This window comes from Lampetra fluviatilis, chromosome 46, assembly GCF_964198595.1.
Source record: "Lampetra fluviatilis chromosome 46, kcLamFluv1.1, whole genome shotgun sequence".
Taxonomy (NCBI): domain Eukaryota; kingdom Metazoa; phylum Chordata; class Hyperoartia; order Petromyzontiformes; family Petromyzontidae; genus Lampetra; species Lampetra fluviatilis.
In genome coordinates, this window is record NC_136320.1 from 2,422,673 (window position 1) to 2,440,172 (window position 17,500).

The 17,500-nt window shown below is 55.0% G+C and overlaps 2 protein-coding genes across 2 annotated transcripts in view; both read left to right on the forward strand.

Annotated features, from left to right (window-relative positions):
- LOC144947656 (dual specificity testis-specific protein kinase 2-like) overlaps positions 1–4,019 on the forward strand; it is a 52,494-nt gene extending 48,475 nt beyond the window's left edge. Inside the window, exon 10 of the mRNA XM_078876915.1 lies at positions 360–4,019. Coding sequence (XP_078733041.1) covers positions 360–1,654 — 1,295 coding nt within the window. The 3' untranslated portion in view covers positions 1,655–4,019. The remainder of the gene's footprint in view (positions 1–359) is intronic.
- CIMAP2 (ciliary microtubule associated protein 2) lies at positions 3,751–16,858 on the forward strand. Its single transcript, XM_078876791.1, has 12 exons — positions 3,751–3,858; positions 4,318–4,413; positions 6,226–6,407; positions 7,864–7,951; positions 8,867–9,040; positions 9,246–9,368; positions 10,884–11,000; positions 11,696–11,839; positions 12,581–12,742; positions 14,672–14,803; positions 15,008–15,135; positions 16,487–16,858. The coding sequence occupies exons 1-12, from the start codon at positions 3,751–3,753 to the stop codon at positions 16,554–16,556; spliced, it is 1,524 nt and encodes a 507-aa protein (XP_078732917.1). The 3' UTR covers positions 16,557–16,858.
- The last annotated feature ends 642 nt before the right edge of the window (positions 16,859–17,500 follow it).

Here is a 17,500-nt window from a genome sequence, read left to right on the forward strand (position 1 = left end):
CACCCATCCTGCACCCCCAGCAATTTCCCACCACCCATCAGTACCACCCATCCTGCACCCCCACCCGTTCACCACTCATCACCACCAATCCACGGTACCACCCATCCTGCACCCCCACCCGCAAGCCAACACCCAGTAATGAAAGTGGACTCGGGCAGGACACATCGCAAGAAGGGATGGTCGCCGGGTTCAACCAAGCTAATGCTCGTGTGACGGTGCTAAATCGATTGTTGCATCGCGAGACCATGAGAGTCGGCGACAGCTTTGGGGAGGCCTTCATCCAACGGTGGATCTATCGTAGCTGACGATGACGACGATGCACAGCGTACCAACGTTCTGCGTCTGCATTGTTCCCGCAGGTGTGCGGGAGAAGGGGCCAGGGTGCAAGCGCAGCAAGCCGCTGAACTCTCCGCCGGGCGACGGCGAGTCGGCGTGGAAGAGCCCGCGGCCGCGCCTGGACACGCGGCTCTCCCGCAGCCACTCGGACGTCTTCTCCCCGCACTCCAAGACGCGGGGGGGCGCGGTGGTGAGCGTCATGGACCCCTATTACACGCCGGGCAGCGCCAACAGCGGGAAGGTGAACCCCTTCTCGTCGCGCAAGGAGCTCAAAGGCGGGCGCGTCAAGTTCTTCGACACGCCCACTCGGCCGACGCTAGCGCCCCTGGCGTTCGACCAGCCGATGAAAGATGCCGTGGACGGCATGAAGCCGGAACCGCAGTCGACTCCGCAGAAAACGCAGCAGCGGCCGCAAGCGGACGAGGACGAGTGGGATAGCCCGCTGGACATGGACTTCACTCTAATGCCGTTGCGGACGTGTAGGTCTCTTCCCAGCTCGCCGGAGCTGCCGCGGAGAGACATGCCAGTACGGGCACCGGTGACTCACGCCACGCTCGGCCGGGTGACGTGGCGAGCGACTCAGGACCGCCGCCGCCACACCGACTCCCCTCGCCCGGAACTGACGTCGTCACGGCAGGGCGGCGCCGGCGACAGAGGCATGGCGGCAGCGGTGGCGGTTGCATCGACGAGCAGTGACAGTGACCCGCTGGAACTCGACTACGTACTGAGCGAGAGCCGCTTTTCAGGCATGAAGTTGAGCGGCGGCGGCGACGGCTGCGCCCCGTCCCGGTTCCACGCCGAGACGCCGCGCTACCGGTGCTCGCGCGACGAGAGCGAGACTTCGAGCAGCGGGTGCTACTCGCAGCCCGGAGACGACGGCTCCACGGACTGCTCCTCCAGCTTCCACGGCAACGGCTTCCGCGGCTACGACGACGACGACGAGGACGTGACGGACGGCTCGACAGACGACGTGTGGCAAGACAGCGACGAGCAGCGGCGCGGCTGCCCGCACGGGCAGAGGTGCGGCCCACACTCGGACGCCGAGGGGCCCGGCTGCGCCGAGTCACCGGCGTACAGGGACTGCGCGCGCTCGCCGGTGTACCACCGTGCCGGGAAACCGTCCGCTGCCGGGAAGGCCGTGCCGGGCTACGGCAAGGCGCTGTTCTCCCCGCAGCCCGTTTCGCTGAGCAGTAACAACAGCAGCACCCCCTTCGTACTGCTGCGGGGCAGCGCCAGCCCCGGCGAAGTGGCCGTGACGACGCAGAGGGCGGCAGGGGGCATGGGCAACCGAGCGACGCTGCAACAGGAACTGTTTTAGGCGGCGGGGCGAAACGCACACCACGGCAGCGTGCTTCTGTAATCGTTTATTTGCTGTGAAGTAAATGTAAAAAGTGGACGCGCGCGCGCACACACACAAGCACATACGCACAGACGGATGCGCACAGTGCCCGTCTGGGCGTGCGCGTGCGTGCTCGCTCCAGATTAAGAGAGACATTTCTCAATGCTGATAAACACGCTCTGAACTCGAACGCACATATGCAAGGGCTGTACAAACTCTTTATGCTAAATTTGGTTTAAAACTAAAAGAGATTGTTCGTTTTTTTCCGTCTAAGAAATTGTGCATCTATTTAATGAAAGTCAAGGTTGTAAATAATTTTATAATTTATTCCTATTGATGCTGAATGTCTTAAATTTTCTTTAGCAAGCCGAGGCAGGTCAGTCTTGCAACCAGTCCAGGCTTCTAAGGAGCTGTTGATATGCGGGCACCTCCGTCGCGTGTGGAAACGGCTGCTCCCCCGAGCCGCGGGCAAACAGTTGACACAGACGGAGCCGTCTCTAAATCGGAGAGCGACTGCCCCGGGCCCCGTACTTTGGGGGGGGGAGGCCCGCGCATCGACGGCACGATGTCAGATGTAATACTTCCGGTTTAGTTTCAAGCCGTCGGGGGGGGGGGAGGGGGTGGCGGCACACGGTGTGATTTGCTCCGGGCCTAGCGCACCGCTATGGACGACTCTGGCCACAGAGCGTGAGCTGTCCATGCACGTGAACCTTAACGCGGCGGTGGCGATGACAACAACGTTGCTCGTTCAGCCACTGCGGTTTAGAAGTGGCAGTGGCTCATCTCGTAGCTGTGCCGCTGTAACGGGGAGGGGCATCCACCCTTCGGGATGAGTCCCGTCCCGTGGCCCGTTGACCCGTGCAACAAAGCACGGTGAAGTTTGCCTCCCGGAAAAACCCGTTCCCAAGTCCTTGCGAATGGTTTGACCTATGTCTTGTTACCGGCTGTACTTTTGCTGTCTGCGTAACAATGACTCAATGTAAAGGTTCAACGGTGACAGAGTTTTTAGCGTTGGACTGTTCCTGTGCGTCGTTTACCAGACTCCCAATTCCGTGTTCGATCGAAGCTGCCCCTGGCGATGGCCCACTCGGAGTTGAGACGCTGAGGTCACCGGCATTCGCGAAAACCGTTGCCGTCAACGAGCGTGCAACGTGCCCCCCCCCCCCCCCCCCCCCACGAATCGATGTAAATGACGCATAGGTTGATCAGGTCAATGCTATCTCTGCGATGAGCCTTCATCGGGTCACTGATTCGGCTGCTTTTTGTACAATCGTCTTGTCCACCTCCGGCCAGCGTAAGCGAAAGGTCAAAATGCCTTCCAAGTGCGAGGCCGTCTGCGTGGCGTTGTGGAGGAGGAGTGCCGTGCCGGGCCGCCCCCCCCCCCACCACTGCGTGTTTCACGTCGTCGTAATCGAACGTCGTGTTGCTTCGCCTTGCACCTGTGCCTTGGGTACCTTGCTTAGCACCGAACACTGAAGCGGCAGTCTCGAGTTGAGCCGGGTAACGAACGAGCGGAGCCGGGTCGTGTCACCGTGCCCGTAGTAGGCGATGGATCGAGGCGTTTCGGTGAGGATGGCGCACGGTGAGGGTGAAGGTGGTGCACGTGACGTTCGGACCGCCGGCCCCGACTCTCCCAAGCGTCCCGTTTCAGCTTGGACATTTTATTTTTTGTCTCGGCACTTGCGGGGGGACGGGAGGGGTGTGGGGTCGGGAGTGTCAGCTCTTGTCCATTCTGCGTTAAGGGGTTGTTCCATCATCGATTGTGGTTTTCTTTGTTCATCGACGTTCGTCTTCGGAATCTATAACCGAATCCGGTTCAGTTCTAGCCGGACCGATCGGCGCGAGGCCACGAACGCGGTTTGTCCACCAACTTCCAGGCGGTGCCAGCAGCATGGCTCATCAGCAGCCGCCCCCCCAAGGTGGTGACGTCCGCATCGTAAACAAGTCCTGGAATGTGTTTTTATTGTCGAACATTTCGATATTTGTGTGCGACGAAACGATTTCACCACCCCCCCCCCCCCCCCCCACATCTTCATGCGATTAATGATCACGCTGAACAACCGCGTCCATTAACAATGCGAGGTCCGTGCGGGGAGCAGAGCGGGGAGGTGTGCAGGGTGGGGGGCTCTCGTGGGCTGGGGCAGCCGTGCGGCGTGGCCCAAAGGCCTCCCGATGGGCCTGGCGTGCGCGCAATTCGTCAGTGCCGCTTCTTTGGAAAAGACCAAAGACAAACGTTGGATAATACATTGATTGTTTATGTTTGCGTTCTGTCCGTTAACCCCCAATTTGTATAGTTCCCCCCCCCCCCCCCCCCCAATTGAACAGCAATAAAGTTTTCTTCAACACTCGGCCGCTGCCTGTCTGCGTGTCGGTGCGAGAGTGAACAGGGTCGTGACGGCCGCCGCTTGCTTCCGAATGCCTTATTGGAGAACGCTTTTCTGATGACGACAGGAGAGCGCGGCGATCGTCGCAATCTCGGGGCGGGGGGGGCGGCGTTTCGACTCAAGAATCGATTTTGAAGTTTAGTTTTTTTTTTGGGGGGGGGGGGCGATTGTGCTGTTGTGACTGTCCGAGTCACCTGTATCGATCGCAACGTATCCCGGCTCTCTGGGTTCGGATGTTGACGGTCAACTTAATGCCAGGACTTCGAAGCTGCCAGGGCCCCCCTCTCGACGTCAACCCCCGGCCGCGTCCGTCTCCTGCCCCGCCGCCTCCGATCTCGCGAAGAGGAGCAGGAGGTGCGGGCATTGGAGTTGTAAAATATCCTCACTCTATCGCCAACTCACATGTCTGACCAAATAAGTTATTGCAATTGATTGTGGGACGACTCTTACAATGTATGGTCGTTGAAAATAATTGTTACACGCCACAGTTTAACCTATCGCTACATGCCATATGTGCTAGACTTTTAAATTTCAAATTAATTTTGTGTTAACCAGGTGAAAACTCGACCAGGATGAGTCTCGTTTGCATCAGTGACCTGGAATATGAGTCTTTTGCCAGTTGGAGACGATGATTGCTATATGTATAATCGCAATAGAGTTATTTACGGTTTAAATTCCAAATTTGCCAATTATTGACCGTGACACCGGGGCACACAATGGCCTACCGTTGCCAATGTCAGGGCATAAGTACAGTTGGCTACGTAGTTATACACACAGGGCATCTTTAACGTCCACCGTGAAGCAGACGGCGCGTAGTATTGTCACGGTTATGACGCCCCTAGTAATAACCAGGGCGGCCTTTGGAGTCGAACCGCGATCGTCTGCAACGGGCGGGGCCAGTGTCACGGCCTTCGTGTGCGAGGTCACTGAAGCGTACCGCGGTGGCGAGATGTTAACTACCTCGCCTGGTATACAGGAGGTCGTGGGTTCGATCCTGACCACTGATGCCTGCTGCTGTATTTGTAGTTTGCGGTGTCTCTCTCCCAGTGGTCGTGTGGATTTTTCTCCGGGCCCTCCGTTTTTTTTTATCCCTCCACATTTAGAATCAACATCACGCGTTTAGAGTATTTGGCTGCTATACATTCCCGCATGATAAGCCACTTCGTTGAGCTATCATTTGTGATAACCAGGTCGCTTCTAAAAAAGCGCTATACAGCTCAGTGGGTCTTACTTGGTAAAACAAAACAAAAATAGACTGGAAATCATCGCAGATTGCCATCATCAATGATGCGATGACGGAGTGTATCATGAGCTCTAAACCATCTGACACGACCAGACAAACTCATCTCATCCACGCTGTTCAATTATTATATTGGAGGTCACACCACACCGGAGCTCACACCACCTCTCTCTGTCTGTGCTTCTTCCATCCACGCACTGTTCCACTTGGGAATTCCCTTCCATCAGTCTCTCGCGATGATAGCGAGAATAACCTCGCGCAATTCATGAAAAGTTTAAAGTCATCTTCGGCAGCTTTTTATTGGCGCCGTCTGTTGATGGGCCCTTTAGACTTGTGCTCAGCAACTGTGGTAAAAAAAAGAAAACTCGCACCGGGTGGATTGTGACATCACAGGATTCATGAGAGAGAGAGAGAGATATGGCCACGGAAGATATTCATCCAGCAGTGGAAAGAACTTGGCCCATCACGTATCTCGCCACAGTGGCGAGTTAACATCTTGCCAAGGTGGCGAGGAGATGTTAACTACCTCGCCTGGTATGCAGGAAGTCGTGGGTTCGATCCCGACCCTGATGCCTCTCTATTTGGAGTCTGTGTGTGGTCTCTCTCCCTGTGGTCGCGTGAATTTTTCTCCGAGTCCTCCGGGTTTTTACCTCCACATTTAGAGTATTTGGCCGCAATACATTTCCACACGGTAAGCCACTTCGTCGATCTATCATTTGCGATAGCCCAGGTCGCTTCTGGAACGAAAAAAAAGAGGTACGTTGCTCACTGGGGCCTTAGCTGGTGACAAAAAAAAAGTTTGTAGTTACCGTTGTTGCAATCGCGGAACGAGTGGGCGCTCGCCTTCGCTTGAGCCCCGCCGCGTGCCAGCTCCGGGCCACTGCCGCTTGCCCCCCCGCATTTCTTTGGGGCTTCGTGTTGCCCAGCGACCGGCCGGCAAATTGCACCAGAAGAAACAAACGCAGTCGAGAACAAATAAAATCACGCACTCCGCCCGCACTCTCGCGCTCTGCCGAGGCAGTAGAACCCCCGGCGAGAGCCCGGGGAGAGCCGCAGCAATGCCCGGCGTGGCGTTCCACGGTGCCCCGTTCGGTTCTGCAACGGCCAGGTAACAGAGGTGTTTTTCGAATCTGTGTTCGGATGCTGACGACTCGATCACCTGCCTCCAGTTACTGACATCGCGCTCATATCGCCTGCGTCTGGGTTGCTGATGCCCTCGCATCTCACCAGTATCCAGGTACGGGACTCCCTTCGGGCGCTGATGTCACTTAAATTCACCTGGATCGAGTTCCTGAAAGCCCTCAAATCTCACCTGTATCCGGGAACTGAGGCTCAAATGCCACCTGTATTTGGGTGCTGCCGTAGCGTCATCTTACCTGTACCAACTTCACCTGTATCCATGTAGTGACACCCTCAAATCTCACCTGTTATTCAGGCACAATTTTAATCTTACCTGTATCGGCTACTGACGTCTCGTTTCACAGGTATCAGGTATAGGGAGGAATGTTATGTCACCCATATCTCGGTCTCGCCTGTATGCGCTCACTGACGACCGCCTCAGTCGCGTGTATACACAGGCGTTGATTTTGTATCGCCTTGCCCGGGCCCAGGTGCTGACATTCCATGATTTTCCGTGGCCAGGTGCGCGACCACCAAACAAACCGCCCAGCGCCGGCACACGAGCCGATTTCATTGCTCCATCTCCTTAACGATGGGCGTTCTCTCTGCCACTCCCTCTGTGATCTGTGTCCACCATCCTCCCTTCTAGGCCGTGACGCATCCGGTCCAAGCCTCATTCTCAAATTTCGTATCAGTTGTAAACGGTGTCATTGTGGCCTTCCCTGTGTCACACTCGAATCGATTGCCATTCACAGGATTTGCTGAATACAATTGCCTGGAATGTCACGTATCGTAATTGTTATTTGTATTGTTCGGGCAACGTTCACGATCTTATCTTATTTGATATTTATAGAGTGTCTCGGCTCAATGCGCCCGATGGCATCGTTTAAAAGCGGTAACAAAAAAAGTCGAGTGATTTTAGATGGCAGTGCAAGGGCCCAGGAATGAGTGACACAAGTCTCCGTCATCAGGTGGGACCGTCACAGCCAGATTTGCTGCATCAAGTGAGGGAGGGGTTCAAGGTGTAAGCTCTTAAGTACACTTGATGCAGCAAATCTGGCTGTGACGGTCCCACCTGATGACGGAGACTTGTGTTGCCTCCGAAACGTCGTGATTTCTATTGTTTTATTTTTATAAATTTGTATTTCATTTTTTACCTACGTGACTTTACGGAAAGAACTAAGAGTAGGAAGAGAATGGTCGATGGAAACGAGGTGAGGCTTCAAGAGAGGAACGAAATGAGGGGGAATTAATTGCAGAGGGGAAGTTTATTCCAGTGGCAGGGTGCAAGGAAGGAAGACGAATCGAAAACGATGTGTGTGTGTGCACTTCGTTAGTAATGCCTGTGCACCCACTGCCAATGCAGATATCACGCGTTCTAATTCACCGTCCGTCTCGACCGGCACACATCCCTCATTGTCCCCTCCTGCGCCACGCCGATCAAGGTTCAACGTCTCTGGAATTCATCCGCAGCTGAAGCCACTCGGCACCTACACGGAGGCCCCCTACTGCTCGCAGACCATGAGCAACCAGGTGAGGAGGATGAGGAGGAGGTGGATGATTGGCAGAGAGCGGCTTCCCAGGGCTCATGGGGTCCCAGCGGGAAGCAACCCAATCCTGACATCGTCAGATTGTCACCTTCTCCCCCCCCACTCCCCGACATCGCGGACGTGTTTGTCATGTCGGCACTCGGTCTATTGTCAACACTCTGCAATCTCGTGCGATAAAAGCTCGACACAACAGCGCGGGTCTCCGTGCAAATCGATCGCCGTCGCACCAATGCAGATGCCAATTCCTCGACTCTCCGTGCCAAACGCAGAGGTGGCCACCCTACTCCCATCGCCACGGGGTATATATTTGTACTGCGTTGAAAAAAAAAATTGCACCGTACGCAGCCCACCATGCAAATCAGAGGTGGCGCTAATGATGCTACCGCTCCATTGGAACCTCATTTTCCAGTGAAAATATGATAATTGGTTTTTTACCCTTCTATCTGGCGTCATCTGGTCCAACCCATGTGAGACTAGGCTCTAAGGAAAGCTGTCTCGGGTGTGGACCAATCAACTTCAAGAACAGTGCACATTATCAGAGTTGTGTTTTTTTTTTTGCATTATGACTGCAGGTATTGTAGTCTATGCAAACATGACTCCTTGTAAAAAGGTGTCAGTTTTGTTGCCAGATAGAACGGTAAAAAACCAATTATCATATTTTTTACTGGCAAATGAGGTTCCAATGGTGTAAATATCAGAGTTATGTTTTTTGTTTGCATTATGACTGCAGGTATTGTGGTCTATGCAAACATGACTCCTTATAAAAAGGTGTCAGTTTTGTTGCCAGATAGAAGGGTAAAAAACAAATTATCACGATGCTACCGCTGTTTATGCTGCTGCTGATGACGACGAAGGCAAACGACTCTGGCTTGACGCATCCCCCCCCCAACTCCTCTAGGTCAGGGCCCTGGGTCCCGGGCGCTACAACCCCGAGGGCTCCGGAGGGTTCGGCGTGCGGGCCGTTTCTCGCCGGGCTAGCGGGCCGGGCTGGGCACGCGAGGTGGAGCTGTCCCGGTCGGCCCGGATACCTCACTTCAGACACCGCGAGGCCTGGGAGAAGGAGCGAACCCAGGTACTCGTCCAGAGGGGTTCGTGGACGGATGAAAGTCCCACCTGCAAAAAATGAACCCCCGAGACTCCTCGGCGAATTTTCCCTGGTTGCTCCAGGACGTTGTTGCTGCCACTTTCACATGTAGCCACGCAGAGACTTGCCCTGTTCTCTCCAGCTTCTCCTCTACTCCACCCCCTATATTCCTCCCCCCCCACGCCCCCCTCAGAAAAGTAGGCTAGGCCCTGGGATCTATGACACAAAGGACTTCATTGACCTGGAGCGGGAGAGACCATCGAGTCGGAGGGGAGTGTGCGACACGCTGGAGGAGCGCTTCTTGAACATCGGCAAGGTGAGAGAATACTCACCGAAGTTTGACAGCCTAACAACAACAAATATTAATAACCCTAACCGATGAGAACAACAACAACAACAACCGCCGTTCACCACTCAGTGGCGGTGACGTCACCACGGCGCTTGTGCCATGCTAGGTGCGATTTGAGGCCACGTGAAGTTTCGATGGCACCGCTGATAGGAGGTCACGGGCCACACGCAGCAGGTGCCATGGGTTCACTGACTGAGATGGCTGGCAGATGCACCAGCTGTACCCCCCCTCCCGCTACTGTGCCAACTCGCTGCGCTTATCCGCCCAGCGCTCCGCTCATCGTACGCAAACGCAACTTTTGGTGTGACTCTAAAGGAAGATCGTGTCCTGGCGTCTTTTTATTGACGTTGATGATGTGGAGTAGGAGGTGACCGGGGGGGCCTAAGAGGGCAGAGCGTTGAGCCTGCACCACCGAGACCCTGGGTTTGAATCCAATTGGCAGCCGCCTCTGATTAAAGCTGGTCCTCAGATGTAGCGAGTTGATGTCCTCAGCACAGCCACCAATGACCGCACACACAAAAACAAACCCGTAACGTTGAATTGTAATCTGTACTTTGGCAAAATACATTTTTTTGAGAATTACAAATATTGGGACACTCTCGTGCGACGACCATTACTCTCGGTGGGAAAGACGAGTGGTCAAGTGCTGCTCCCTAGAGGTTCACTTGCAGGAATTTCAGAGGAAGCTCTGTGTCATCCACTTCCGTGGGCCGTTTATTTTTACGCGAAGGAGACCTTGCGATGGTGTTGACCTTGTGCGCCACGTGACGCTGAGAGCTCCGATTCAAGGTGAGGATAGAGCACCTTTTTATTCCAACACTCTGCGTCACGCTGGGCTTGTTTACCAATCATCAGGCTCGTTCGGCAGGAAACAACTTGAATTCATACGTGAACGAACTTTTGCCAAGGTGAAGCGGTGCACGGCAGCGGTTTGCTGACGCAGTAAATAACGTTGCGTGCCCGTCGACCGCTCACGCGCCGTGATGTGATGATGATCGTGCCAGCGGCGACTCCCGTCGTAAATTCCAGCGTGGCTTTGTTTATCGTCACAACAGCTGCCTGCTGCTTACATCGCAACTCGTTACGCGTCTCCATCGTCGCACGTCACCTCTCGGGACACAGCGTGGCATTGAGAAAATTTAAATATTAAAAAAAAAATCCTACCACCACCTTCGTCGGTTCAAACTACGAAGGTTGAAAGTCATTTTCATAGATATACTACGGGTCTCTGTCCAGGTCTATGGATCTCTATGCAAGTCTGTAGTGTCTGTGTAAGTATTTGCAAGTCCAGGCTAAAAGTCTTCCTCCTCCTTTCCTCTGCCAACGACTGAACGCCGGGAGATGAGATGGGGAATCGCATTTTCTGCTGCTGATGCGCCAAAAGAGAGAGAGAGAGAGAGAAAAAAAATACAAAATCGACGATCGCAACGCGTAGCCGTGCAATTGCGGCGACGCTCACTGTGTGGTTAAAATATCCCGCAGAGTTCGACTCCTGGTCCGGGCTCCTACGTGCGGCCGGGAGCGGCGTGGGCCCACCAACCTTCCTCGCGCGGCCCCATGGAGTTGAGCAGCATCGTCAACCGCGGCACCCCCGAAACGGTGCGTGGGGTCACGTGGGGTCACGCTGGGGCCCCCTCTCTATCGCTCCGTGCCGCGTTGTTATCGCCCCACCGTCAACATCAGCCATGAGCTATCCACCGCTGGATGAAGGCGTTTCCTCCCCCCCCCCCCCCCCCCAAGTCGCCGCCTGTCTCTTACGGGTCCCGAGATGCGACGGGCAATCCACGCGGCTCCTGCAAGACGAGAAGCAATCTCGTCGCTCCATATCCGCTGCCGTTCCTGCGTCCGTCTAGACCGCCGCCCGCCGTCCCTTCATAGCCGTGACGCGCGCCTTACCAACGCCCCCGTACTTTTATTTAAAGACAATTCGACGTCTCTAACTTGTGTATGTGTGTGTTGTCTGTTAAGGCTATACCGGAGATCTTTGGGGGTTTGTTTGTGTTGAGGGAGTGGTAGCGTAGCAGTTAGCACGACGAATTCGGCGAGCCGGGATCGATCCCCGCTCACGTACCTGAACCGGTCCTGGGTCTCCCTTAGGTCGACTCTGCCTCAAATGAGTACCTGATGCGATGTGTAAACATAGCCACTGGGGAGACAAAGGCGGCCGGGGGTAGTGCTGCCCCCCCCCCCCCCCCCCCACCGTGTGACGTTCCGGCCTTCATAGGCGCTGCTGGCCAACAGCACTTGCCCCAACAGGCTACACGGGGGATCTTTGTCTTTGTGTGAACGCGCAGGGCAGCGGATTGGGCCCGGGGACCCATGAGCACAGGAGCTTCACGGACGAGTTGGCCGCGCGGGTCGTGAGCGCGCGCGGTCCGTACGACCTCTTCACGGGCCGACGCACGGACCCCGTGCGCACCGGGTGGCTCGCGGCACCGGTGAGAGCCACGGGGGGGGGGGGGTGGGGGATGCGCTCCGTCGTCCGCTGGAGTCGCCGGCGACGTGGCACCCCAGCGGCAGCTGCGTTTCTCGCTCGTAGCAGAGGTTCGCGGTTCGATTCCGTTCGGGCCGCCCTGGTTAATGCTGCGGTTTTGTGTTAAACGTGAAGTGGCACGAAGCGCTGTCGGCTTCGCTCGCAGTGGATGGTAAAGGTTCACCTGAGAATCAGAATGTTTATTTTTAGCTGGAGAAATCCGATGAGCTATGAAGCTCTTTTTCACAGACGTCCAGTAGTCACCCAATTCTGCACTTTGGAGAAATGGCCCCACTTTTTACCCAATCGGGATGTCACACAGAGCGACAATCATCGCCCCCTCCGCCCCCCCCCCCCCCCCCCCGCTGGCAGACTGATGCCCACTTAAAGGCCAGGCGCTGCGGCAACTTGTGCCGAATAGGGACAGCTGCCACTGCGGGGTGCCCTTTTTTGAAACGTGTCAGATGAGGTGTGATGCAAGTTCAGGAATTATCCGTAACATTTTAATGCACCATCATCATCATCGTCGTCATCACCATTGGGAGTGCATTATTGCCAATGGCTTGGAGCGTCAGCCACTGGCCTCAACTCCCCGAGCAGAGCCTCACGCCACACGCATCAGTGCCATTCGTGTCCCCACTCCCAGCAGACTTCCAAAAATCTCCCCCCCCCCACCGCGCTCCCCTCTCCTCTCCGTCGATCTCAGGAGTCACTGTGGTCGGGCCCCCGCGGCTGCCCCCAGCCATCCATGGCCGAGGCGCTGGCCGCCAGGACGAGGAGCGGCCGCTTCGCCCCGGAGCCCGGCCCCAACGCGCGGCCCGGCCTGCGCCTGTGCCTGGACGCGCCGGCTCACTGCCGCCGGGAGCCGGTAACCGAGCCGCACCGCGATCGGCGCACGCGCGACGCCGTCGTTGGGTTGCGCCGCGTGTTGTTTGGGGCGCGCGTCGATTCGGTTCCGCGAGAGAAGCTTCCGCCGGCACGTGGAGCGTAACGTCGCACGTCGCGCCCAACGACGCCGCTGCACGACCCGGGACGGTCATCTGCCGTGCCGTATTGGCACCGTTAGACTCCCACGGGACCGGCAGAGCGATTGATGGAGCAGTGGATGAAAGCATGGGCAAGCGAATGTATTGTCAAACATTTGGACGGGTGGATGGACCGAATGAATGGATGCACAAACAGGCAGTCAAATGCAAAGACAAATGTAAAGGCAGATGGACAAACAGAATGAAGGAGATATGGAAGGACGGACAGATGGACTGATGGCTGGAAACACAGATGAAGGGACTGACCGACTGTCGTAAAGACAAACGGATGTACAGACAGATTGAAGCAAAGACCCACAGATAGACAAGTGATAAACTGATGAATGAACGGATGGAGTGATGTGGACAAACGAATGGACGTACAAATAGATGTATGGACGGAGAGACATGCGAAGACAGTTGAAAGGCAGGACATAGAGATGGATAGACAGAAAGATGGACAAATGGCAGACAGGAGAGCTTATTGTTAATTACCATCTTTTTTTTCAGAACAGCCTATTTTTTATTTAGTTTCTGCTATAAAGCAGTATGAATGACAAAGGTGGAGTTCATTTTTGTTTGCAAACTACTGCCAGTACAGTCCATTATTTTTTATTTGAATGTGGCCAAACAGGTCCCCTATGACCAGTTGTAGGGATTGGAAGAGTTCCAGTGTTGAATCAAACAGCCCTCGCTTCGGCTCGAATTGGACTGCAGCCCTGTTTTCCGCAGACTGGGCTCTTAGGCAACCCATCTGGGTAATAGCCGAGCTTGTTGCATCATCGGCTACAGTCCTCACAGCAGACAGAGCTATCAAACCTCCTGCATTGGCCAGGACAGTTCCGATTTCATCAAATGTGCCCCCCCCCACCTCCCTCGTGTCAAAAGATTTATCTAAAACTTAGGATTTTGTCCCCCACGTTTTTCAGATAAATTATCTGGCCTCGGTAGTTCAATCCACGATACGGGCAGAGGGTGAAGCCAACTAATTAGTAGGCGGGGCTACCCGAACGGTAGGCGGAGCCAACATCACGAAGAGCCCCAATAGGAAGACCGCTCGCTGCGTGTGGCAGGGCTAGCAATCGTGTGGGCGTGGTTGTGTGAATGTGGGCGTGGCTATATGGACATGGGCGTGGCTATGTGGATATGGGCAAGCAGTGGCCTTCAGGCCCACCACAACTGAGTTCTGAGCTCCCCTGTCTGTTTACCACGTGGGCTTTCGCCAACCAATATTATCCATGATAATGAATGGCTTTTTTGGGGGTTAGATTGCATAAATATATCGAAGTGTCGTTAAACCCGCCACGACCCGGCACAACCAATCAGTAAGGTTTGTCACGTAAACAGAACGTGCCCAATTCGTTACTCGTACAGCACACCGGTGTGTTGGAGAGCAAAGCCGCAACGTTTACGATCTGAGTACGACGTTTCGCCAGCAATTATACTGGTTGCGAAGGCCTACGTGGTGAACTCACATTGACATCGTTTGCGCCGCGCTTGCATTGGCGGCTCTAACGGGGATGTTGATGCGCCAATTAGATGCTACTTCGGCACACCGGTGTGTTGGAGAGTAAACCCACAACATCGCACCTCCGATTAGCACGGTTGGCTACGTACGGTGCGAACGAAGTCCAAACATACATACATTTACAATTCGATGTTTCGCCCGTGATTTCAACCAGCTTCATCGGGCGATTGGGCCAAATTGTGAAGAAGTCCTCGGTCTTGAGTCCTCCTGATTCGGCCTCCCCTGTGTGCGTGCCCTCCCTCAGAGCTGGCCTGGGCCTGGCACCTACGACGTGAACCTGGAGGCGCGCGAAGTGCGGAGCGCCTCCCGCCCTCCCTTCCTCAGCAGCTCGGCGCGCTTCAACTTCCGCTCGGACCGCCTCTTCATGGGCAGCCAGGTGCCTTGCCCTCCCTGAAGCCAGGCGTGACGCAGGCAAAACCCACTTAGGGCACCATCAGATTCTGCGCCCTGGAGAGAAAGTTGTGGTTGCTAAATCATTGCTTTCTGTCTGACGTTTGATGCTGAGATCGATTCGTGTAAATTAACGGAATTCTCTGTCCGCCACCCCCTGCCCCCTCACCGCGTTCGCTTCCCGGATCAGAACCCTGTTGGTCCGGGCCGCTACAACCCCAGGACGCCCGCCCCCCCACCGGCCCCTCGTGCCAACGCGACCCCTTCCTCGTCTTCTCGACGATACCTGGCCGACCTGGAGTGGGACAAGTACATGCGGTGCGTAGGACGCGCACCGCACCGCTCCGCCCCGCCCGGGGTTGGTGGGCCGCGCACGCACGTTGCGAGACTTCGGCGGTACAACAAAGTGCGGACTTCAGCCTGTTCTGTCTGTATCGGATAGAGCAGTGTTTTTCACCAATTTTGGGCGGGGGGGAGGTGATAGAGAGACACTTTCACCGATAAAACATGATCAGTGTGAGGGCCGCCACACATTTGAAACCATTGGGGGTTTGACAGCAGCACGATGATGATGATGATGGGGGTTGTTGTCACCATTTGTGTGTTGTCGGTGGGCCGCACGTCAGGGGCCGCACTCGAGGCCACAGGGCGGCCGCCAGTGGCCCGTGGGCCTTGCAAGGAAAACACTGCGATGGAGTGTTTCCCCCTCGCATGCGTAGGTTTTCTCCGGGCGCTGCCATTTCCTCCCACGTGTAAACGCTCATCGATTGGCCGAGAACACCTTAACACCCCGCACCTCTGATTAGCACGGTCGACTACGCACTTACATGAATACACATGAATATAAATATGACGTCATATTTTTTGGTTCTTTCGGTAAAGTCACGTTTCTAGACAAATAAGAAGAAGAAGAAAAAAAATAAAGTGAATAAAAATAAAATAAAAAATAAAAATAAACACTAATGTACACTGTAGCCTGTTCGAATCGGAGTGAATGTACTGGCAGTCTATAATGTAGACTGGAACCTGGTTTTTAAGCTTGGTGAGAGTATTGGCAGCCTATAATGCAGACTGTAGCCTGGTTCTTAACCTGAGTGAGCGTACTGGCAGTCTATAATGTCGACTTATTCTGGTTCTTTCGGTAATAAAAATAAAATAATAATAAACAAAAACCACGACGTTTCAATAACAACACAAGCGATCGTCTTCAGGAGGAAAGAGGGGGAAGGTCACCGAAGGCAACCGTTTTTAAAGGTTTCAAAAATGGGCGTGGCACAAGCGCTCCTGCGGCACAACGAAGTGGGCGGGGCATATGTGCCCTGGGGTAAGATGACACGAAAACGACACAAATCAGTCATATCTTGACCTGTGCTCCCTCGACAAGAAAACGCACAGCAAGTCATGACCCAAAGATTTGTTGACATTTATTGACACAAGCTCTGCACCGCTCGTCCGTGGTTCCTCCTCGCACCTCTAAATTCTCCTCCGACAGCGAGCGGATACTGCTTGGCGGCAGCGCAGGGTTTACAGATTGTTCATATTCATTGACGGAGACAGAAACACAGGCACGGGGAAAGACACGGAGACATGGACTGAGGACTGAGATCCATCACGACTTTAGCCATTCCCATGTCCCCCCCTCTCCACTCTCCCCCCCCCCCTCCCACAGAGAGAGGCTCCGACCACTCAACATGCACCCAGAGGTTGGACAACCTCGCCTGGGCATCGCCACGCGATGATGAGGAATCGTTCCGGGCATCGAGTTTCCCTGCTTCTTCCCTGCGAGTGACCAACTCGTCCCTGCGTAGACCTCGAAAAGATGAAGCGAGCGTTGAGCCCGGATAGCGCTTGAACGAGCGACCAGCGTGCATAACAGCGGTGCTATTATAGGTTATAGGCTGCTGCCGGGGCTATTTAGTGGCCGGCAGCACGGAGGGCACGCAGGTAACGCAAAGTCAACTGTTGTACTGTACTCTTGCTATGCCCCAACGTCAACCCCCACCGCATTCACCAACCCGCACTAGCTTGGTGAAGTATGTTCAATTAAGGCATGCACGGCGAGGGGAGGCCCTCATCTCTACGCCGTACACGATGTGGGGCTGGGGGGGGGGGGGTACCGGCAATGATTGTGAGGGTGAGAGGATTGTGTGTGAGCAGGGAGCTGTGGCACAATGGTTAGCGCACTGCACTATGAACCCAGTGACCCGAGTCCAATTTGCACTCACAAGCAACAACAGTGGTGAATATTTGAACCGGTCCTGGGCTTTCCTCTTGATTGGCTCAGCCTTAAATGAGTACCTGGTGCGGTGTGTACACATCAGCACTGGGGATACAAAGGCGGTCGGGCGTGGTGCTGGCCACCCACCCCCTCGTGTGCCGTGCCGGCCTTCATCGGTGCTCGCTAACAGCACTTGCCCCAACAGTCTGTTAAAGGCTACACTGGTCGGTTGGAAGTCGGTTAAGGCTATACGGGGGACTTTGTCTTTGTGTTTGTGTGTCGTGTCAATGAACATGGGCTTGCTGCAGGATGATTCGGATTGATACCGAGACCCGTACACCCCTTCGTTTCGACGACCGCGCCTCCTACGGCCAACGCCGGACAGAGCAACGAATGAAACATAAATGCGGGTGGCCTAAACCTCGGATCCAAGTCTGACGTTCATGGTCCGACCTCTTTACGGCC

Bases quoted from the DNA above. Each gene is read 5' to 3' on its own strand.
- CIMAP2 (XM_078876791.1), top strand. From the start codon at position 3,751: ATGCGAGGTCCGTGCGGGGAGCAGAGCGGGGAGGTGTGCAGGGTGGGG. The intron at 12,743-14,671 runs GTAACCGAGCCG...GCCCTCCCTCAG, and splicing joins CTCACTGCCGCCGGGAGCCG to AGCTGGCCTGGGCCTGGCAC. The intron at 14,804-15,007 runs GTGCCTTGCCCT...TTCCCGGATCAG, and splicing joins GCCTCTTCATGGGCAGCCAG to AACCCTGTTGGTCCGGGCCG.